Consider the following 23,672-nt stretch of genomic DNA (forward strand, 5'->3'; position numbering starts at 1 on the left):
TATCCCTCTCGATGAGACCCTTAACAAGGCTCCCGTTCCTGTTGTCATAGCAGCACCGCATCGCCTGGTGTAGCAAAGTCTCCGTGGCTGCTAATTGTATGATGGGAGGATCAGTTTGGCAGTTTTTCTAGTGGGGATTAGGCCAAAAGGTCCCTTCTGAACTGTGATGAATGGGGCTTCCTTCAGAAGAAACTGCAACTTGGTAGTTAGAGGGGATTTCTGACGAGGGAAGCTTTCCACAGCAGAGAGGGAGAGCAGTCCTCACAGAGCTCTTCCATTCATGCTCTGCCACTGCTTAAAGCAGGAGGAAGCCAACCAGAAATGCCAAAGGAGGATGTAAAACGGCTGATTCCCTAGTAAGGAAGTCTGTCAGTGCCTCAGACCTTCTAATCTTGTCCAGAGCATGTGGAAGGTGCCTGCTACTGTCATTTGCTGCTGGAGTGGGAAAAATCTACTCGTGCTGGGAGCAGGGATCAGCTCTGGTGCCATTGCTCGGCACCACCAAGGAGATTTTCAGCCACGTGCTAGAAGAGTTGCTCTGAAGAGTTGCTAGAAGAGGAGTTGCTCTGGCATTGTGGGTGAGAAATGTGCATAGCAAAAGGAATGATCTCATCACACCTTTGCCCCTGCAAGTCCAGCAGCGCTGCATGGCAGCCACGGTTGGTTAAAGAGGGCACAAGAGACAGAGGGATGTTTGCTGCTTGACCCTGAGGAGTGATTTATGAGCCAGGATGCTCTTGTTAACTGGCAGGGCCTGTGCAAGGCTCAGCATCCCTATCCTGGTGTGGAACAGCAGCACGGGGTTTGCTGTGGCTGTGCCATCCCCAGGGATGGTGGCTCATCTGCGGGCTTGCTGCTGGCTCAGCAGGAGGCAGGAAGGGCTGCAAAGGATTCACTGCTCCCACGTGCCAGGGGAAGGGGGATCAGCTGTGCCTGCTCCCAGGGCCCTGCTCTTGGAATGCAGAGGGCAGATTTGTCCCCTGTGCCTCTCACTGGGTTTATTCCACAGTGCTGAAATGTAGCCAGGGTAATCCGTGACCTCAGCGTGGGCATGAATAGTGTTTTTAGAGAATGAAAAGAGAAAAAATAAATCCTCACCCACCTCAATCTCTCTCCCCAAGTTAAAAACTCCCCTGGCCAAACCTTGCAAATGAGTTTTTGTTGTTTGTGCAGTGAGGAGCCAGATTTTTAAAGGCTGGCTTTCAATTTTACAGCTGTTTATTACAGGCATGAATAATTGCTGGCACGGTGCTACCACTGCTATTGTTTGCTCTTAAGGTTGGGCCAATTACATATGTAAGCCCTTGATTTACAAGCAAAAGCAGAACTAAAGTAGCTTTGTGGCCTACATTTCAAGAATGAGTGATATGTCCATGGTCAGCTGTGGGTTCCCAAATTTGTGCTGTGAACCACAGAGGTCCATGGCCATAAATGTGTGGCCCAGATTGTCCAAGGCATCCTGTGGCACGGGCTGTCACAGCACAGTGTGAAGGACATAAACAGGGAGCAGCGAGTGAGGCCCGGGAACCTGCCCAGATTCATCCCATGGCAGGAATGCTGAAGGATTGTGCTGCATTTGGGGAATTCACAGTGAACACACAGAAAAGAAAGGGAACTGGAACTGAACATAATGGTTCTGCAAGATGGACTTAAACCAAGCCTGTCCAAGTCCTGCTTCCCAACATGAGAACTGGTCTGTCTCCAGCTTCTCTGGGCACTCAGCCCTCTTGGGAGAGGAGAATCACAGAATCCCAGAATGGTTTGGGTTGGAAGGGACCTTGTTATGGTTTGACACTGGCACAAGGCCAAATGCCCCCATGAAAATACACTTTGTCTGGTGTCTGCTGTGAGATTTTGACCAGGAATAAACAAAGCAGGCTCTCACTTGAAAAAAAAGAAAAGTTTATTAACTAAACTACAAAAACAATTACTAAACTACACATAAAAGAAAAAGAAAACACAAGGAAAATGAAAACCTCACAAAAACACTCTCCTCCTCCTCCTCCCCCCTAAATTCCCAATACAATACAACTTCCAAAATCACCAATTCTGGGTCCAGCACCACCCTTTAGAATGCTCAACTTTCAGTTCCTCAAGAGGAGAGGGAGTCCTTCCATGTGTCGTGGTGGCCTTTTCCGTCCTTGTTCGGGTGCTCTCACCACCGAACAAGAATCAGGGCTGCTTCCAGGATTGTCTTTTTAAAGATGCTTTGTCCAGTTCCAGAAAAGCACAGTATCTCACCTTTGGGACATCTGTCCCCCCCCTATTTTATATACCCCCTGGGGCCGAGGGGTACCCACACTGAATCTTCCCTGGCTCTGGGACATTTCTCCCCCTGGACTCAGTCTCTGTATCACACGGAGACATGGCTCCCACTCCATCTTCTCCATTCTTCCAACATCTCTCACTCTCTCTCTCTCTGGTCCAGATCTTCATCACTCATGATGCTTCCTGGCATTTCTTTACTTCTTCCTTCCACCCTTGGTGGGGGGGGGGGGCCAGGCCTACCTCTCCCGGGCCGGGCCGCATGGCTTTTCCCCTCCCCCTGCCCAGCCAGCAACTGGGCCAGGTGAGAGACCCGACTCCTTCCCGCCGGAAATCCAAAGAGACCCTGCCGGGGGGAGAGCCCTGCTTTTACCCTGTGTTCTCAGAGGTGGATCCAATGCCCAGTGGTTGGGCCAGATGGCAATATTCAAATCTGAGCACTCATTGGCCCTATCTACAGCATCCCAGAAATCCTGTTTCCGGGTCAAACCATGACAGACCTTAAAGCCAATCCCATTCTCCACCCCCTGCCATGGACAGGGACACCTTCCACTGTCCCAAGCAGCTCCAAGCCCCAGTGTCCAACCTGGCCTGGGACACTGCCAGGGATCCAGGGGCAGCCACAGCTGCTCTGGGAACCTTGTGCAAGGCTCTCATTTTCTTCCCAATATCCCATCTAACCCTGCCCCCATCAGTGTGAAGCCATTCCCCCTCGTCCTGTCACTCCAGGCCTTAGTCCAAAGTCCCTCTCCAGCTCTCCTGGAGCCTTCTAGGCAGTGGAAGGGGCTCTGAGGTTTCCTCAGAGCATTCCATTCTCCCCTCTACCTCTTTCAGCCTGTCTCCAGAGTGAAGGTGAATCCATGGAATAGCTGCTATCCACTGTGGAACTTAAAAATGGCTGATTGAGATCAAGCAGAGGATTTTTCTTGCTTCTGCACAACAGGCAGAGAATGAAAAGGAGGTAGGTCAGTGTGATGACTGTTCTCCATGGGGTGATGGTTTCCAGACATCACCCACAAGTGCTGTGACCTGGACTCTGCACTGCCCAGCATGGGGAAGGTGTCACCGTGCTGTGCTGGTGCCATTGGGTGCCACCAGCCATGGGGTGAGGTGGGAGCCAGCCCAGCTGTGCTCCTCCACCCTGGCCTGGTGGCAGGCTGGTGTCCTTGCTGCTGGGAGAGCAGGAAGGGCAGGATGTGAGGAAGGGCAGGATGTTTGTGGGCGCTGATGTCATTGCCACAAATCAGTCGTGGATGTTGTCAGTGGGAGGCAGCGGCGGCTCAGCTTGGGAAGAGGCCAGCATGTCACAGCCCAGGGGCTGGCCAGAGGAGCACACTGCACTCATATCCTCACTCATCACACAACACATGGCTTCTCAGCCCCCTCCTGCAGGGTTTGTGTGGTCAGCTGGAGGCCGTGGCCACCTCCCTGGTGTGCATGGCCCAGGCTCAGTCTGAGTCCTGCTGATGGACTCAGCTTGGAGATGCTCTGCCCCACCTCAGCAAAGGCTGCTCCTGCTGCCATCCAGCTGGGCAAGAAGCATTGGTGCAGGACCAGTGATTTCTGGAGTGATTTCCTGAAGCTTCTGAAGGCAGAGACAGCACCCAGACCCCCCTGGCAGCCCCGTGGTGTGCACTCTGGCCCTGGCAGACCCGTGGGCAGCAGAGCCATGGGGAGGCACAGCCAGGTTTGTTTACGAGGCTGCAGTCAGCCTGGCTTTTGCACCCCAGCATTTACTGGCAAGCCCTGGCTGCTCCTGCGCCTTCGCAACACATGTGTGAACTCCTGGTTGTGTCACCTCCCTGCCCCCTCCTAGCAGAGTCTAGCAGTGGGAAGTGATCATCACAACTCACATTTGCCTGGCGTATGTCTTTCCACAGTTCCAGAGTGTGGAATGAATTGAACCCGCTTCCTGCTTCACCTTCAAGCTGTTCCTGGATGCAGGCAGCTCAGCTCCCGCAGCCACGCTCAGCTCTCGGAGCTTTTTCTGCCCTAGGGATGGAGCCCTTCTCTCCTGCCTGGCAGAACCTGCCTGGATGCTCCCCCTTGCAGAGGTGGTGTTCATCTCATGATCTTTTGGGCTTTTCCTAACCCTTCCCTTGCCAGGCTGAGGCTTTATATCCACTCCCTCCTCCACTGTGGCAAAGGAGGGCTTTTTGTCTTTGCCTTCAGGGTCTTTAAATCTTAATTAGCACGTTGGCTTTCTTTGTCAAGGTATCCGCTCTCTCCATTCATCAGTGATGTAGGGCACATTGCTGACATTCTCTTCTTCCTGCATAATTATCTTATTCCATTGCATCTTTTATGCACAATCTTCCCTTCTGGAAGGGCTCCTCTCCCTGCTCCCACTCTCCCTGAGCACCCAGTTCAGCTCTGGTACCTGCCATGGCCTTGTTTCTTACACCTGCATATGAATCCTTTGAGTTATTCCTGTATTTTGTTAACTACCTCGATCATCTTGGCTCTTTGAGAGCTTGATTCAGGCATTTATAAGTGTTTCCTTCACCCTCTCTCTGAAAAATGGGATCTGTGTCACCCAGCTTCAGTGCTCCTACACGAGTTTCCACCTGAGCTGGCTATCCAGCCAGGGACAGGGAATCTTCCAACAGGCAAATCATTCCAGCTAAGGCAGGAGTCAAAGGCAGCCCCATCTCCCATTAGATAAATCATCTTTTCTGCTAGCTACTGCTGACCTTGAATTTCTCAGATGCTTTTCAGAACAGATGCAGCCCCCTTTAGAGTGACCCTAAAGCTCTAGGCAGTGGATTTGCCTCTCTGGGTTAGCCAGGGCAAGCCCCATGGAAAAACAGACATGGGGTCTCTAGGGACATGCAGACCACAGGTCAGGACATGTTACTGAGGGAGCCCAGGCAGCTGTTATGGGCTGGAAGTCTTAATTGTAGCTGTCTGATGTTAACAGAGATGAATCTGACACTTGGAAAGGTTTGGGGGAATGTTTTCTTAATTTGTATTTAGGAAATGTAAAGGTATATAGTGAATGTTTAAAAACTAACAGCAGCAGTAATAACAGTAATTATAGGTGGGCACAATTTTCTTTTATCTTTTAACTGAAATTGCTAGAAAAAAATGACTGATGTGCTGATACTTGGCAGGGACACTGATGTGAGTACCCACTTGTTTCTGAAAAACGCTGTGGGATTTTTAATGACCATCAGCAGCACAACCTTGATTTTTAAATGTCATCCTAAATGTAGCAGTTACAGCCTCCTCTGCCGTGGCATGTGGGTGGGTGAGTAGGGATGAATCAGAAAGCAGAAAGAATTGCTGGTGCTTTCTGTGGCTCCCAAGTTTTCCTCGAGGGCTTCCCACCTATGAACGGGCTGGAATTATCCATGGGTTGTGTTGCAGTCCCTGGTCCCATGGCATCTCCTGCTGTTGCTCTCCCCTCTATTAATCCATGATTAAGTCGCTTGATGTAGAATGAGTTCATGAGATTTCTTCAGGAGCTGGTATTCCACAGGATATCCTCTCTGTTTATCAAAACAAGATAAATGAGAAAAACGTTTCCTAGCTTTTGCAGATGCAGTTTTCCATTCTCCCTCTGGCTGGAAACACTCCCCAGGCTTCACTTTCGGAGCTGAAATCTGTGCTTGGCATGTGCAAGATGGTGATTTGCTTTTGTAAATGGAGCAAAGTCTTGGTTTTGAGTCATGACTCAGTGAAACAAATCTACTTTTATCGACTAAAACGATTCTAATAGCACCATTAAACCCGCTGGGACCGGGAAGAGCCAGAGTGACACGGCAGTGGGGTGGATCCAGCATCTTCCCTGGCCTGCCAAGGCTCGGGAGCAATGAGTGGATGGGTGTTTAAGGAGCATCCCTCCCTCCCTCCCGCCATGGTACCCGGGGCACGGCCGCAGCCAGGCAGGTGGGAGCGCAGGGAGGCTCTGATAGGAGCTGCTCTGCCCGCCCGGGGACGGGAGGAGCTGCGAGCAGATGGCAGGGTTAAGATAGGACAGAGCTGCGCCGAGCTGCTGCTGCAAGGGAGAGGAGTGAAATGCCTGTTCTCACACTTCACTTTGTGTCTCAGGAAGAGCTGTGGAGCGCCTGCGCTCCGCTGGCATTCCCAGCAGGAACGCGCCAGGCAAAGGCTTCCTCAGGTTTTTGATATTGTCTGATATTACTCAGACACTGCGACCCCATTGGTGACCCTGACGTGATCACAACAGCTGCTGCTGATAGAGTGGAGAGATGGATGGGGCGGCAAAGAGGAGCTGCCCACAGCCTTTGAGCTGTGAAGGGCGGCCTCCAGCACTGCAGGGCAACCAGGAAGAGTTTCCTTCAGCCTTTGAGCTGCAAAGAGTGGCATAAAGAGCTGTGATTGGTCTGGACCCTCTTTTTTTTCCTTCTTATTAGTTTTCTTTTTGTAAGTGTGTCATGGTTTAGGCCTGGCACAGAGCCAGTGCCCCCATGAGAATACCCTCTCCCTGGTGTCTGCTGTGAGATGTGACCAGGAATAAGCAAAGCAGGCTCCAGCTTAGAAATAAAGAAAACTTTATTAACTAAAACTACAAGAAAAGAAGAAAAAACTATAAGGGGAAAAAAATTGAAAACCTTACAAAAAGCACTTTCCTCCTCCTCCCCACCAAAATTTCCCAATGCAATACATTCCCCCAAATCACCAACTCTCAGTCCAGCACCACCCTTTAGAATACTCAATCTTCAGTTCATGAAGAGGAGAGGAGTCCTTCTTGTACCATAGGCTTCCCTTGGAAACACGTTGAAACCTCGTGTGTTTCCATGTCACTCAGCACCGCCGGGAAAGTCTTTTGCCATCATGACATCTTTCCTTCCATGTCCAGTGCTCTCACCACTGTGCATGGAGCAGACCTTGTTCTAGGGTTGTCTTTCAAGGATGCCTTGTCTCACTCCAAAAAGAAAGGCACAGTCTCTGCTTTGGGACATCTGTCCCCCCCATTTTTTCACCCCCTGGGGCCGAGGGGTACTCACACTGAACCCTCCCGGTTCTGAGGCACTGCCTCCCCCTAAATGCAGTCTCTGTGTCACAGGAAAAAAACTGGTTCAGTCTATGGCCACACAAGAAAAGTCCAGCCAAAAGGCCACTCCGTCATCTCTCTCCCACTCAAGAGTCTTCTCCACTTCCCTTGGGCCTATCCCTTGTTATCTCATCTCATCTCTTATCTCTCTTCTTATTCAGCTCCAGGAGGATCAGCATTTTGCAAGGTCTCAATCATGCAGGAAAAGGGTTAAAATTTTCAGTCTCTGCCTGTCCCAGAGCTCTGGAACTCCCACGCTGCCCTTGCACTCCCCCCGCTTCTCCTCCTGGGCCAGCGCCGCTATCGAATTCAGATGGTGTCTCTCTCTCTCTCTCTCTCTCTCTCTCTTTTCCCTGGGGGGGGCTGCCTGATGTCTCTTGGTCTCTTCCACCCTTCCATCCTTGGGCTGGGCCTACCTCATGGCTGCGTGGCTTTTCCCCTCCCCCCACCCAGCTGGCAGCTGGGACAGGGGGAGAGATCCAAAGCCTTTCCCGACAGATGTCCCAAGAAGCTCCCGGGGCGTGCAGCTCTGGGTTTTAACCCCTGTGTTTTTTCTCAGAGGCGGTCCTACAATCTGAGCATCCATTGGCCTGATGGTAGTGACCACAGCATCCCAGAAATCCCATTTCCGGTCCAACCACCACAAAGTGGAAGACACCACTAGCATGGGAGCAGGGGCTTTGAAACTGGTGGATCCCTTCTGCAGGTATGGATTCCTATTTTAAAGAAAATATTTGAAAAATATGATGACTGGTCTTTATTAGTCCTAAGTCCGTGGTGTGAGAGCCACAGACTGGACATGTTGGAAGCGGCTGCCCTAGTTTTAAAAACTTAGAAGTGGGCTTGTAGAAGAATTCTTGGCAGAACAAGGGCATGCTATACTCCTACAGGAATTGGATGACCCTGGCCTGCAGATTGCAGAGTTACTTTGAAGACCATGTACCATCCTCGGAACAAGATAGACCATGTCCTGTCCTTGAATAGATACAAGGAAGAATAAGCATTGTGCAAGGACGAAGCCGGATGCCAAACAACTGCTAATTTAGCTCACCTTAGCTAAAACGCTTACAGTGTGGCAACCTATCAACAAGTAACATGTATGTGTGAATACAGCCACTTAACCAATAAGCATTAAGCAGTGGTGGTGTGAGACAAGTGTATAGAAGCATAAATATGACAAAATTGCTAAATAAAGGAAGAGGACATGTAGCCACATTGGTGTGATTGTCATTACTCAGCCGACTCTCCGTGGGACCCTCTTCATACTGGCGCCACGAACAGGGACCGTCTGAGATGCTTGAATGCGGTTTGCCTAAATGTGGAAGACTCTGAAGCATCAGGCAGGAACCTGATTTGGGATCCAGAGAGTCAGAGGCAGGAGAGACCTGGTGGGCAAACACAGAGACCAGAGTCCAGAGCTTAAGTGGCCGAACAAGCCCCTGCCAAGGTAAGACTGCAATGGAATTAGATGCAGCAATTAGATTGCTCACAAGTATCCTCTCTAAGAGAGGCGAGGACATAAAAGAAACAGAAATAGAAGCCCTAGTGAAATGGGCATGAAAAAGAAAACAATTTCTTGAGCCTTCCCTGCTATTTAGTACAACTGAGTGGAAAGAGGTAGGAAACCATCTTTGGGATAGCACAATAGAAGGAGGAAAAGATGGAAAAGAAGCAAAAGAGTTAGGAGCCACCTGTAAATCTATTAGTAACAGTTTAGAAACTATGAAAGCTAAGAAAAACATGGCTGCTGCAGCCACTGAAGCTTTAGGAGGCGATGTTAGTGAACGGCAACGAGAGATAAAAAACCCAACATCTCCTAAACCATCACGTCTTGCTACCTTCTTTGGGGTCAGAAATACTCAACCTCTGAATGGAATTACCACTCCCGTTTGCTCTACTTTGCAAGAAATGATAGGTAGTGTATCACAAAAAGAAGAAGTTTCCCCACAGGAACTTTTTACAGGTGACCAAAACCAAAAAGAAGTACTCGATCGCCCTCTTGCAGGAGAAAAGCAGAACAATAAATCACTCAGAGCGATTAGTGGTGTGAGACCAAAAAGAGAAGTTACAGCTTGCAGGCAAGATAAAAAGAAAAAAGAATATTTTTCTCCATATTGTTCTCGTTCTTCGTGTCATTCACCGTGCTGCTCCCCTTTGTATCCCCCCTTGCCTGAAACATCGTCAGATGAATTCAAGGAAGAAGAAGAAAGAAATCAAACTCGTGAATCAAAATACCCTAAACTTAATGATCCACTTCAAGAAATACTAAAGAAAATAGCAGAATTATCCTCCTGGCAAGAACAATTAGAAAAACAAACAGAAAACATGGAAAAATCAGAAGTTTTACTTACACCCCTTTCCACTTCAGTGCCTATCACTCCTACTGCTCCACGAGTCCCTGGGTGGCTTGTGTCACCTCCACAGGCTCCCAAGCCAGAAAAAGATCCAATACAGCAACGCTGGTCAAGAGTTATTCATGATGCAATCTTAGATGGAGAATCATGTGGAGAGCTTTGTAGACAGTTGGTTAGCTGAGAAAGATCATGTCGACATAATGCCGCTGGTTAAGCCTGAAGGGGACAAGTATAGGAGTCAGCAGTCAGTGTCCAATAACAGGCAAGGGCATTGTGCCCTTGGTGCAACAGCAGGATAGGGGAGAGCATCTTTGGCAGAAATACGAAGAAAAGTTTCAATAAAATATCCACAAGAATGCAGAAGTTGGCATAGTTGCCTGATAAGTAACTAACCAATAGTGAGCTCACCTTTGCAATATGTATGAGCCTCATTAACATTGACATAAAGATGTGTACCTATCAATAAAGTTTGAGATTTGCTGATCACTCATATTGCGTGTCGCATTTCTCCTGCCGATCCCAACAACATGGTGACCCCAACGACATGATACCAGTAATGGCGACCACGGGGTATCGGTGAAGGAGTTCGGGTCCTGCTGCAGCAAGGACGGCGAAAAAGCACCGCTGAAAACAGGGGTGGTGCTGTGCCCTGGGTGACTTCAAAGGAGAGCCCGGCCGATACGTGCTGCCGAGACCTTGTGGGGCTGCAACAGTGCTGACATTTTTAAAATGGAAGGGCAAGCAGCGTATGATTTATTTACTTGCTTTTTAAAAAAGCTACAGGTTAAGGGCATAGATTTGCAGAAAGAGCTTCATGGGTTATTAGCTTATGGGTATGCACAGGGGTTCTTCCAAAATCCTCATACAGTCCATGAATTAAGTGAGTGGCGAAAGTTTGGAGATAAGCTGTGGGAGGCAGTTTTAGATGATGATAAAACTGCAAAGAAGTTAGGAAAGTTATGACGAGTGGTGCATAATGAGCTAGAACAATATCAGGTAGAAAAGAAGGCTGCAGAGCAAGCTACTGCTGCTCATAGTAAGAATAAAAAGTTATGGAGATTGGTCAGATTGCCCATTACCCCCTGCCACATCCACAGTTATCTTGCCACCAACATCGGCTCCTGCTTCAAGCAGCAACTCACCCCCCATAACAGCACCATCCGCACCACCTGTTCCCTGGCCAGACCCTCCCTCTCCCCCTCCTAGCAATGAGCCGATCCCTGGGGCAGAGAGTGACCTAGCGGGGGCCATTGCACAAGAGCGGAGGAAGGCATGGGCAGCGGTAGCAAAAGAGATCATGGATTCGGGAGATTGTGAGGCTATGGCAGCAGCTATGGAAGTGGTTTGCCTGGTGGTGTATACTGCTCTGGACAGGGGTGGATTACAGGCAGCAATTACTGCTCTAGATTGGAAACTGTTGTCGCAGTTACAGTCCACAGTTAGTCAATTTGGGGTGACCGGTGAGCCCACAAAGCAAATGCTTGACTATATTTGGGGGACCCAGGTGTTATTGCCAGCTGATTGTAGAGGAATAGTGAAGCTTATTTTTACTCAACATCAGCAGCTTCTGTTTAATGCACACTGGCAAGCACTCTGCCAGGAGTGCGTAGCAGTGGTTCGGCAACCTGGTGACCCTTTACATGGGGTAAACTTAGATGAATTATTGGGTATAGAGGTTTTTGCTCGAACAGAAGCACAAGCGTTAATCGGTCCTGATAAATGTTGAGAGGCTATGCGACTGGTGGGACTGGCTATAGACAGGATAAAAGAACCAGTCAGGGTTCCCTCATACATGGGTATAAAACAAGGAAGGGATGAATTGTTTGGATCTTTTATCGATAAGGCGGCCGATGCTATCGAGCGAGCTGGAGTAGCAGATTTCATGAAAGGGGCCTTACTCAAGCAGTGCACACTTCAAATAAGCAACCAGGCTATGAAAAATGTGTTAAATATCCTAGGAGCTAATTGGACTATAGAAGAAGCTTTAGAACGCATGGCAAATGTGCCCGTAGGTAGTCAGGCAATGTTAGTAGAAGCTATTAAAGAGCTAGGGACAGGATTGAAGGAGCAGGCAGCAGCATCGCAGAGCCAAGTCCTTGCTGCCCTTGCGCCCCTACAGGCAGCAGCAACAAATAGTCCACGATCTCCATCTACTGGCCAATTTAAATGTTACCGGTGCAGAGGTATGGGACATACCCGACGAGCCTGCCAAGCAGCTAGCGTTTGGTGTCACAGTTGTCGCTTGGATACCTACAACACTGGAGCCTGCCAACGCCGCTCGGGAAACGCGAGGCCCAGCACGCCCAACAGCCGCGGTGCCCAGACACAAGTAGCAGCTGTCAACACCTCAGCCCAGCCCCCCTTCAACCAGCCACCGCCGGGAGCCTCGGGCTGGACGTGGCAGCCTCAGTAGTGGTAACATTGATGACCACCCATCCGGAAAAGGTCCCGACTGCAATAAAGGGACCAATCATCATTGATGGACAACCTATGGGAGCTTTGCTTCTGGGGCGATCATCAGCTACCATGATGAGATTATTTGTTTTAACTGGGGTAATAGACGCTGATTTTACTGGGGAAATTCGTGTTATGGTACATACTCCTTTTCCACCGATACAAATCGAGAAAGGACAGAGAATAGCTCAATTAGTTCCATTGGAACAAATGACTAAAACATTACCCCCTCATCAATCACAGTCCAGGGGGGAACGGGGCTTTGGCTCCACTGGAGGACTTACTCTGTTAACAATGAACTTAAACAATCGGCCAAAATGTGCTGTATTGATAGAGTATCAGGGTGACAGGCAAACCTTGGAAGGTTTATTAGATACTGGTGCAGACTCCAGCATTATCAGCCCGGATTGCTGGCCCCACAACTGGCCGTTACAGCCAACCACAGTAGCAGTTACTGGGGTTGGAGGTTTAACGCTTGCAAGGAAATCACCCATGTTATCAGCAACTATCAATGGAAAAATTTTACGGAGTGTTTTCTCAGTTGTGCCTTTGCCCCCTACTGTGCAGTGCCTCATTGGTTGGATCATTTTGGCTCAAATGGGGGTTGTGCTGACAAATGAGTACCCTTTGGGCTAATGGCCATTGCGTGGACTTTCCCAATCCCACTCATTTGGACCACGGACACACCAGTGTGGGTTAAGCAATGGCCATTAAAAAGGGAAAGTCTGGAACAAGCACATGTACTAGTACAAGAACAATATGACTAGGGTCATCTACAGTTGTCAGTAAGCCCATGGAATACCCCTATTTTTGTTATTAAAAAGAAGTCGGGAAAGTATCATTTGCTACAAGATATACGGGCTGTAAATGAACAAATGGAGCCTATGGGAGCCTTACAACCAAGTTTGCCTAACCCAGCCATGTTGCCAAAGAACTGGCCACTGTTAATTGTGGATCTGAAGGACTGCTTTTTTACTATTGTTCTTCACCCTCGAGACACTCGGAGGTTTGCATTTACCTTACCGACTTTAAACAGGGAAGAACCAGACAAGAGATTTGAATGGCTTACTCTTCCACAGGGCATGCGCAACAGCGCCCGCTTGTGTCAGCTGTATGTTGACAATGCTTTACAACCTTTGCGACAGGCCTGGGCCAAAACAAGCATTTATCATTACATGGACGATATTTTATTTGCGCAGCCGCAACCTTTTACAGGCCAACAAATTCAAGAAATACATAAGGCCCTGGAACTACATGGCTTAGTTGTAGCTCCTGAAAAAAATCAATTATCTGCACCCTGGAAATATTTGGGATGGACACTTACTGATCAGGTTGTTACCCCCCAGAAATTGGAATTGAATATTAAAATACATACACTGCATGATGCTCAAAAGTTACTTGGTGATCTGCAATGGCTGCGCCCTATTGTGGGCATCCCAAATGAGTTGTTAGATGAACTTCGACCTTTACTAAAAGGGACTGACCCAGCACAACCTGTCCATATAACCTCTGAGCAGGTTAAAGCACTTCAGCAGATATTGGACTGTGTGACACAGGACAGTGTCCGGAGACGAGATCTTAACCTCCCCATACAGCTGACAGTTTGATGTGGAACTAAATTTTTACTGGGTGCACTTATTCAGCAAGACAGTAAAACGGGGGAGGCGTGGGCCTTAGAATGGATATCTCTGCCACTTCAACAGCATAAAACCCTTCTTCAAAAAATTGAAATTTTGGCTGGCCTGCTAAAGAAGGGTTGTGAACGGGCATTACAGATTTCGGGAAAGGAGCCTGATCAGATACGGATACCAATGAAGAAAGATACATTGACCTGGTACCTGATAAACAGTATGGAATTACAAGAGGCCCTGCTGGGAGCTGGAAGCATGATTGCCACTGATAATGTTCCCAATATACCATTGAACTGGGTAGGGCAGTGGGGTTGGATTCAATGCCCAGAAAGATCACAGAAGCCCCTGTCGGATGCTATAACAGCCTACATGGATGCAGGAAGAAAATCAAGAACTGCTGCAGTGACCTGGCAGGAAAAGGGACAATGGCACCATCAAATTCTCCAGGCTTCCGAGTCGGATACTTTACAAACGATGGAGCTATTGGCTGTTGTATGGGCCATGATGCATTTTTCGGGGCCCCTCAACATAGTGACAGATTCTTTGTATGTTGCAGGAGTGTGTGAGCGGATAGAGGATGCCTCTATAAAAGAGGTTCAAAACAGGAGGTTACATGAGCCGTTTATTCAGTTACAGAGGGCAATTAAGCTGAGAAAACATCCCTTTTTTGTTATCCATATCAGAAGTCACAAATGGGATATTGGTCTGGGAGAGGGTAATGCATGAGCAGATAAGTTAGTCTCAATTACACAAGTGACTCCAATTCCCAGGCAGACTATGGCCAGAGAGGCATATTCCATGTTTCACCAAAATGCAAAGGGCCTCCATAGAGAATTTCAGATATCTATGGAAGAGGCACGGGCAATAGTCAAAGCCTGTCCCATATGTAGTCATCATAATGGGGGCTGCAGGTTAGGTCTGGGAGTTAACCCAAGAGGGTTGAGTACAAATGAGACCTGGCAAATGGATGTCACACGATTGATCGTTGTAAATCCCTAGATTATATACTAAGCCTGCTTCAAGCGCTTTCTACATTTTAATTTAGAGGGCTTAGGAACCTAGCTTTTATTGATTGTCATAATGGACAGCTGCATGGGTATTGTTTTTTTTGCGGGGGTTGTCAGCAAACTAAGTAGGTACATCAGACTCAATTACCTGACTTGTGGTGCAGGATCTGTGGATTTTATTGGCAGTTGGGCTCCTGGGAAGCAGAACTTCAGGCCTTTACAGGATTACCTGGCTACCAAGGGTTACAGTTGTATGAGTCACCAGAACAGAAAATTATTGCATGGTTTAGGTGGGAAACTCAGCATTTAGTTGAACGTGCTTTGGGACAGTCCAAGTTGCATATTTTACAGACTAAGTGTGGTAAGGGTATTCCCCTTTCACAAACGAGTATAATAGGTCCAATTTCTGCAGATCAAGATCCCAACCAAGCGTGGGACAATTGTCTGAGAGACCTAAAGAGGTTAAATCTGGGCAGATCAAGGAGAAAGAAGAGGAAAGGAAAGAAGAGACATTCTTAACGACTTGTGGGAAACATGTTTATCTCCCAAATGTCTGGATGGTTAAAAGCAGCACCTGGGGAGACCAGGGTGATGTGGCACATTTATGCTTTACATTGCTAATCCTCACCCTCTTAGCAGACAGTGCAGATGCTGCCGGAGAAATGAAAACTCATCATGCATGGGCCCCACCTCAGCCTAAGACTAACATTTGGGTCGCCCTGGCAAACTTAACTAACCAGGAGGCTATTTGCCTGTCATTATCTTCTCCCGGTAATCCATTTACGACTTGCTTGGTTGGGCTGCCAGCAGATCCCTGGCCATGTCCCTCAAGTGTACCCACCTGCAAAACTGACAATCCTAAGACAAGTGTAGATAATTGGGACCAATGGGTTTCTCACTTCCCCGTAGCACCACAGGAACCCCAAGAATTGGAGCTATTACGTTCAGTGATGGCAGATGCATGTATTAATTTTAACCATAGAAGCCAGCTTTCAGCAAAAAAACATTCCACTATTGTAACTTCCAGCATGGCTGTGTATCATAATGCAACAGCTTGGTGCAATTATACCACAGGGAAAGTGTCAATCTCATCAAATGATCCTATTCAACTGCCAGCAGGTTACTTCCTAATCTGTGAGGACCGTGCTTGGCCTGATGTCCCATCGATGCTGCGTGGGAGGCCATGTACAATTGGACGGCTGTCTCTGCTTACACCCAATACATCCATGATATTAAACATGAGCCACCACCGTCGTCGACATAAGAGAATGATCCATGCATTTACTGCTGACTGCAAAGACGATGTAAAATTTTGGTCCCCAGGGGCCATAATTGCAGCATCCTTTCTGACTCCAGTGGTGGCAGCTGCAGGTGCCCATGGTGCCCTAAATAATTTGGGATGCTGGCTTGCAAAGCAAACCAATGCCACCTCTTTGGCACTTTCTAACCTTTTGCTTGATATTGATTCTATTCGTCATGCAACGCTTCAAAATAGAGCTGCGATTGACCTTCTTTTACTTGCACAAGGCCATGGCTGTGAAAAATTTGAGGGCATGTGTTGCATGAATCTTTCTGACCATTCGCAGTCCATTCATGCCCAGCTCGCTGAATTGCGAAGGTTGACTGGAAAGTTACAGGTAGAATGAGGTTTCGGTATTGATGGATGGCTCTCATCGTTAGGCCTGGGATCATGGTTACATTCTGTTGTTGAAGTTAGCATTATAGTGGGCATTATAGCTCTGTTAGTAGTGTTAATTTTGCCGTATTTTTGCATCTGCTTACAGAACATGGTGCAAAGGCTGATATCCACTGCATTTAATCAGACTATACTTGTCCAACAGAAAAACGGGGGAAGTGTGGAGAGCTTTGTGGACAGTTGGTTAGCTGAGAAACGTCACGTCGACATAATGCCGCTGGTTAAGCTTGAAGGGGACAAGCATAGAAGTCAGTAGTCAGTGTCCAATAACAGGCAAGGACATTGTGCCCTTGCTGCAACAGTAGGATAAGGGAGAGCATCTTTGGCAGAAATACGAAGAAAAGTTTCAATAAAATATCCACAAGAATGCAGAAGTTGGCGTAGTTGCCTGATAAGTAACTAACCAATAGTGAGCTCACCTTTGTAATATGTATGAGATTCATTAACACCGATATAAAGATGTGTACCTATCAATAAAGTTTGAGATTTGCTGATCACTCATATTGCGTGCCGCATTTCTCCTGCCAGTCCCAACAGAAATCAATCTGGGATGACCTCAAATGACATTTTTCAGCTTGCTCAAGCGGTAGCTCAGCCCTTCTTTAACAGTTCTCTCCCATCCCACCTGCCTTTTACTTCCACACTGCTCCCTCTCTTCCCCCAGTGAGTTCCCAGCTCATTGCAGTCTCCATCACACTGTTGCCTTCCTTGGTGCCCCTCACCCCAAGAAAGGCTGAGCCCCAGGCTTAGGGACTCATCCTGTCACTGGCTGAGGAGCAGCAATGTCTCAGAGGTCCAGTGGGATTTTAGTGTCATTCAGAGCTGCTCTCCAGCCCTCAGCTCTCCTCACTGCTGAGATCCCACTCCCTTTTCCTCGTCCTTGCAGCAGGATGAGCTCTGTGAATCCCCTTGAGCCTCCTCACCCTTCCCAGCCCATGCACCCACCTCAGTTAGGTTGAAGTTGAAGCTTCTCTGTCTCCTGCGGCACATCAGTCCAGTGCCCTGTGCGGGGAGCCCCAGCCCCAGAGCACAGCACACAACAGTGCAGTCCGGGCTGGAGCAGCTGCTCTGCAGCCCTGGCTTGGCTGTTTGTGGCAAGGGAATGCTCCCTGTTCCCAGCTGTCCCTGAAGGATGGCCCCAGGGCAGAGCCCAGCCAGGCTCCCACTGCAGCCCCTGGAGCTTGGGGCAGACAGTGCTCCCAGAGCTGAGGTTCCTGGGGAGAACCTGGAGCTGTGCCTTGCAGTCAGTGTTGGCATGTGTTGTGTTCTCATTTCCTGCAGCTTGAGGGGAAAACAAGCTGTGCTGCCAGGCCAGCACTGCCCCTCTGGGCAAGGCCAAGTCTGATGGGGTTTCCCATTCCAGAGGAGTCAGCGCTGAGCCTTGGCAGGGCCTGGAAGGGCTGGAGCCAGGTCTGGCCGCTGCCCGGGACTCACTGCCCACCAACCACCCCCACCCGCTGTGCTCCATCCTCAGGGACAGAAGGGTCTGTGTGCGTGCCAGGGGCTCTGGGATGTCTCTGTATCCATGGACAGAAGGGTCTGTGTGTGCCAGGGGCTCTGGGATGTCTCTGTATCCATGGGTATGGGGAGGAACACAGACAGTCTAAGTGTCAGTCACGTTGCTTGCACACTCCTTCCTTTGTATGCAAGACACATCCATGCACAGCCTCATGTATGGATATATTAAAAGGACAGGCATGGATAGAGGTTTCCCACAGAGCTCTAACTTTTGCCTTGTAAGCCAGTGGCCAGGGGATATTTTTTCCCATCTCTGTGTGAGAAGGTGTTGAAGAGCTGAAGGAGCAGCATTCAGAAGCAGTTTCAGGGTTTTTAGGCAGGAAGTGGAGCTGAAAATCATCCACATAACTCACCATCGGTATCCATCGGGATTGGCTGCTGGTTCTTTAGGAATATGGCCCAATGGAGACACAAGACTTGGAAAAATCCCAACTCTCTGTGGGTTTGTGCAAAGGGGGAGAAGCAGAAACTCTTAATGTCTTGGGGACTCAAGGTCCAAGGAGCTGTGGCTGCAGAGGGTGACCTGGGCTGGTGGCAGGTGAAGTTCTGTTTCTTGACATCCCAGAGTGGGACAGTACAAAGCTCCAAGCACCTCCAACCCCACTGAAGTCTTTGTGATGCTGCAGATCCTGTAGGAAAAGCTGCTGTCACACAATCCACTGGCATTTATGACTTTCATTTTCAATACTTGAGGTCAAAGTTTCAAAGTTTTCAAAATTTTTACCCTCAAGACACAGTCATGCACAACCCATCTTTCAATTTCCTATTGCTTCAACCACAATTTCAAATAATTAAATATTGGAAAACAACCCCATAATCTGTGAAAGAGGGCAGCTGATGGATCTTTGCCACCAGCACATTTACAGAGTAACTGAGCTCTCTTTTTGAAAAGATCAGTTGCCTCTTTCTTAATCCAAAGTTAAAGATGATTTTAAACTACACATTTGGTGCCAGTTTTTATATTTCTTTTTATCTTTTTTTTTTTTTAACAGAAAACCCCTCTGAAAAAAGGAGTGTCCTTTGCTCCTGCAGGGCTGAGGCTTTTCCTCGTGGCTGGGCACAGACTGATGGAGCAGCATGGCTGAACACGGGGGCACACACAGAGACCAGCAGCAGCTGCCTTTGCCCATCTGAGGCTCCAAGGCCCAAACTCTGGGCAGCCAGGGCTGGAAGAGACTGGCAGGCTTCCTGTTGGCTGTGCTGCCCCAATTGTGCCTGGCCCAGCTCTGCGTGAGGCAGAGGGAGAACAAGGGGCAGCTCCCTCCCAGTCCCAGCCCAGGGACCCCTCCAGCCCCGGAGCTTGTGGCACTATCAGCACCTGCTGCTCCAGCCACTGCTTCTGCTGGCCCTGACAGAACACCCAAACTGAGGCTGATCCCAAGGGAGCAGCAGCAGGGCCTTGATCTGATTCCTGACTCTGGGCCAGGGCTGCACAAATGACCCCACAGCAGCAGCAGCAGCACATGGAGCTGACTTTGAGCACAGCCCCTGCCCCTCTTCCCTCCTGTGTGCAGCGGTGTCACAGCAGCCTGAGGCACCTGGGAGCCCCCAGTACCAGCAGGGACTTGAGATGACAGCCCTGGGCTCCTGGAGGTTGTGCAAGGAACAGAGCTGGGGACTCCCTGTCCATGGGGAGCTTCCAGATGGAAAAGGCGGCTGTGCCCAGGCAGCTCCAAGGGCACAGAAAGGAGGGTCTCGACCACTGGATCTGTGCCAGTGCCACAGTCCTGGGCAGCAGCCAGCGAGCCCTGGGGGAACAGAGGGCACAGCAATAGGGACAAAACCAGGCAAGGTCAGAGACTGGAGAGAGCCAGACCTGGGAGCAGGAGCAGCTGCTCCATTGCACTCTTAGAGAAAGCTCTTGGCTGGTTCAAAGCACTGAAAGGCGTGAAGGGTAGAGAGGAGGCCACAGCAAACAATGCTCCTGTTTGCACAGCCTCCCCTCTCCGTGTCCCAGAAGGAATTGCATGGACTGTGTTCTTGTCTCTGAGTTGTCTCATTCAGCATGAGCAGCTCAGCACCAGGAGCTGAAGGAGCTGAAGCCTCAGGCCATAGGAGCTGGGCAAGAGGAAACTTTTCGACCAAAGCAATGCTGCCAACATGGACCTGACTGAATCTAGCAGATGGAATAATGGAATTATAGAATCCTTTCTGCTGGAAAAGACCTCTAAGCTAAACCAGTCCAGCTGGTCACCCAGCAGTGTCAAGCCCAGCACTAAACCACGTCCCTGCAGTGCCAAGGCCTGGAAACCAGCGAGTGAGGCCAGAACAGCAGGCCCTGAGCCAAAGGTGACCTCTGGATGTACCTTCCAAGCAAAGCTTATCTTTGTTACTGCTCATTAATGAAATATGATGGTCGTTAGAGCTGTGATAGATGTATCCACTCATTAGTGAAACATGTATTGACCTTTCTGTGTTTAGAAGCCAGACAAGGCCATGAAATCTGACATCGGGCCTTGTTTGGGGCTGTATGGTCAAAGTCAGCTCCCTTGGTTCCTCCTTGAGCCCTGGCCAGGCTTTGGGTAGAACCAGGAGGAGAATGAAACCAGATGTTCCTGCACTAGAAATGCTGTCAGTTTGTTCATTCAGCACTGTCAGAGCTGGGCCCTCTCCCAGCGGGGTTGGAGCCTCACCTGTGGCTGGAGGCACCTGCAGGAATTCCCAGTGTCCAGGAGTGGCTCTGCAGCCCTTGGCTGTGACAGCTTCCCCAGCTGCTGTGTGGATCTGGGGGAGCGTAAAGGTTGAGGGTAACTGGGGCTGGATCTTAATCACTGCAGGCAATCTTTGGTGGTGATGATTGGGGGCATTGCTGAGCTGCTCCTTCTGTGATTCTTTGCAGTTTTGCAGTATAAGAAATCACACAATTCCTGAACTTGGTGTCTGTGTCTTTGGTGCTGACCCTGCCCACCAGCAAAACAAAGACTGAGGGCCCACAGAACCAAACGTACCTTGTGACACTCTGGGGCCTGGTATGACCAAGGGGGCCATAGCGACACTGTGGGGCCACATGGAACCAAGGGGGCCGCAGTGACACTGTGGGGCCTGGTGTGACCAAGGGGACCAGAGTGACACTGTGGGGCCACATGGAACCACCGGGACCTTAGTGACACTTCAGGGCCACATGGAACCACCAGGACCTTAGTGACACTGGGATCTCATGGAGAAGATTATTTGGACACTGTGAGGCTTCATGGAACTAAGGGGGAATTGTGGTACTGCAGAGCTTCATGAAACCAAGTGGACGAGAGTGAGACTGTGGGACCCTATGAAACCAAGTGTTCATTGTGACACCATGGGGGCCACATGGAACCAAGGGGCAATTCTGACATAGTGGAGCCTCGTGGAATAATTCCACAGGGCATTCCAAAGTTCCAGGGACTTGTATGTCCAAATATCCAGTGATTTCTTTGCCTTGGCACTGCCCTGTTCAGCTCTCCCTGGCCCTACCCCAGCCCTGCAGAGCAGCCCAGCCCTGTCTGGCCCTGCAGCAGGAACTGGAGGCCCTGGAGGTCAGGGACATCCACTCTGTGTCTGGAGTGCTCAGCAGATGCTCAGCTCAGGCAGCTCCTGCAGCCCCAGGGCCAGTCCCGCTGCCCAGCCCAGCAGCAGAGTTGGCCCTGGGGCTCCTCAGGCAGCTCCTGCTGGCCCAGGGACAGGGCATCCTCTTGCCAGATCTCCTCTGCACACCCACGGGCTCCTGCTTTTCTCCTGGCCCATGCCAGCTGCCCCCAGAGCCTTTCCCAGGGGAACACTTCTGTGCTGGCCTGAGCAGCCATTGTTGCAGCCCCTGCCCTGCTCCCCAGAGCCTGAGCTGGGGCTGCTGCTCTGCAGAGCATGGCGGCTGTGCTGCCCGGGGCCCTGGGCTGCCTCTGCTGGGCTCTGCTGCTCAGCCTGGGACACAGAGGCAGGTGATGGTGCTCCCTGCACGGACCCCCTCCCACACAGTATCTGTGTGGCTATGGAGGGGGCTCAGAGGTGCCTGCCTTGTTCCAGCGCTGCCAGAGGTGCTTGGGGCTGCCCTGGATCCTCCTGGGGGAGATCCCTGAGGGTCAGATGAGTCAGTGCCCAGATTCCTTTCCCTGTGCCTGCTGTGTCCCTGGGCTGCAGAGCTCTCCTGGCTCACAGCACACATTCAGTCCTTGATCTCAGGTGAGCCCACCCTGCACGGGCCTGTGCCCAGGGAGCTCCACTCCTTGCTGCTCCCTGGCACACACTGTCCCTGCAGGTCCAGTGTGCTCTCCTGTCAGCTCCCAAGGCCCTCCAGACAAACATTCCCCTGCCATCAGCCCTGGCACAAGATGCAGAGCCCCAGGAAGGTTCAGCACAGACCATTCACCATCTGATGGGCACTGGCCACCAACAAGCAAAACCTGCCCCAGACCCGAGTCCCCTGAAGGCCACCCTGGGACCCTGATCTCATCCCACTGAGCCCTGGGAGAACAAGGAACACAAGGAGCCTCTTCAGAGTCTGGTTCTTAGGCCTGCTCCTGAGAGTGGTTCTGGAGGAGAGCTAAGCCTCCCTGCCCTGCCCTCAAGAGATGCCCTTTGCTGATGGAGCTGCTGTGCTGGAGCCCAGCTTTGTGGCGACAGCAGGGACACGCAGCAGGACAGTGACCAAGCTGCCAGAGCACTCCGGCCTTACAGCCACAGCAAGGCTGGGAAGGACAGAGTGGAGCTGGGCAGAGCAGATGTGGGAAGAGCCAGGGCCATTGTTCCTGGCTGTGCTGCTGTGCTGGGAGCCTCTACCCTTCACCTCTGCTCAAAGGCAGAGACAGAGAAGGGCTCAGCAAGAATCCGGGATAGACAGGTTAGAGCAAGAACTTGTTTTTATTTAAATGCCAAGAGAACAAGCCTCTTGTAAGTCTTTTTCTTTCAAAAGAAAGGTGGATATTCATGTAGAAATGCTGAGTAATACTACAGTGTTTTGTGAGAAACATTACAACAATAGAAAAAGTTGCCATAGTAAAAAATAGACAAATAGGGGGAAAAGGCTGAGATTGTAAAGAGTTATATTCTGAAGGTTCTGTAGCAGAAAAGAGAATTTCTTGCTTCTGAAGTTGCAGTCACCAGTTTTCCCAGGGCATCCTTGAGCTCCTGGTTCCTCAGGCTGTAGATGAGGGGGTTCAGGACTGGAGGCACCACCGAGTACAGAACTGACAGGGCCAGATCCAGGGATGGGGACGAGATGGAGGGGGGCTTCAAGTAGACTAAAAAGCCAGTGCTGACAAACAGGGAGACCATGGCCAGGTGAGGGAGGCAGGTGGAAAAAGCTTTGTGCCGTCCCTGCTCAGAGGGGATCCTCAGCACAGCCCTGAAGATCTGCACATAGGAGAAAACAATGAACACAAACCAACCAAAATATAGATGAGCACTTAGCAGAATGAGCCAAAGTTCCCTGAGTTTGGAGTGTGAGCAGGAGAGCTTGAGGATCTGTGGGATTTCACAGAAGAACTGACCCAGAGCATTGCCATGGCACAGGGGCAGGGAAAACATATTGGCTGTGTGCAGAAGAGCATTGAGAAAGGCACTGGCCCAGGCAGCTGCTGCCATGTGGGCACAAGCTCTGCTGCCCAGGAGGGTCCCGTAGTGCAGGGGTTTGCAGATGGACACGTAGCGGTCGTAGCACATGACAGTGAGAAGTGCAAATTCTGCTGACATGAAAAAGGCAAAGAAGACAACCTGTGTAGCACATCCTGAGTAGGAGATGTCCCTGGTGTCCCAGAGGGA

The 23,672-nt window shown here is 50.0% G+C and overlaps 1 protein-coding gene across 1 annotated transcript in view; it reads left to right on the top strand.

The window, feature by feature from the left end:
- The first annotated feature begins 6,124 nt into the window (after positions 1-6,124).
- The window catches only part of LOC128948603 (olfactory receptor 14J1-like), a 36,466-nt gene continuing 18,918 nt past the window's right edge, over positions 6,125-23,672 (top strand). The window contains exons 1-2 of the mRNA XM_054293373.1: positions 6,125-6,227; positions 6,319-6,388. Of these exons, the coding sequence (XP_054149348.1) occupies positions 6,125-6,227; positions 6,319-6,388 (173 nt within the window). The remainder of the gene's footprint in view (positions 6,228-6,318; positions 6,389-23,672) is intronic.

The sequence above is a fragment of the Melozone crissalis genome, unplaced genomic scaffold, assembly GCF_028551555.1.
Source record: "Melozone crissalis strain CALT ecotype California unplaced genomic scaffold, PUWL_Pcris_2 ptg000139l_1, whole genome shotgun sequence".
Classification (NCBI taxonomy): domain Eukaryota; kingdom Metazoa; phylum Chordata; class Aves; order Passeriformes; family Passerellidae; genus Melozone; species Melozone crissalis.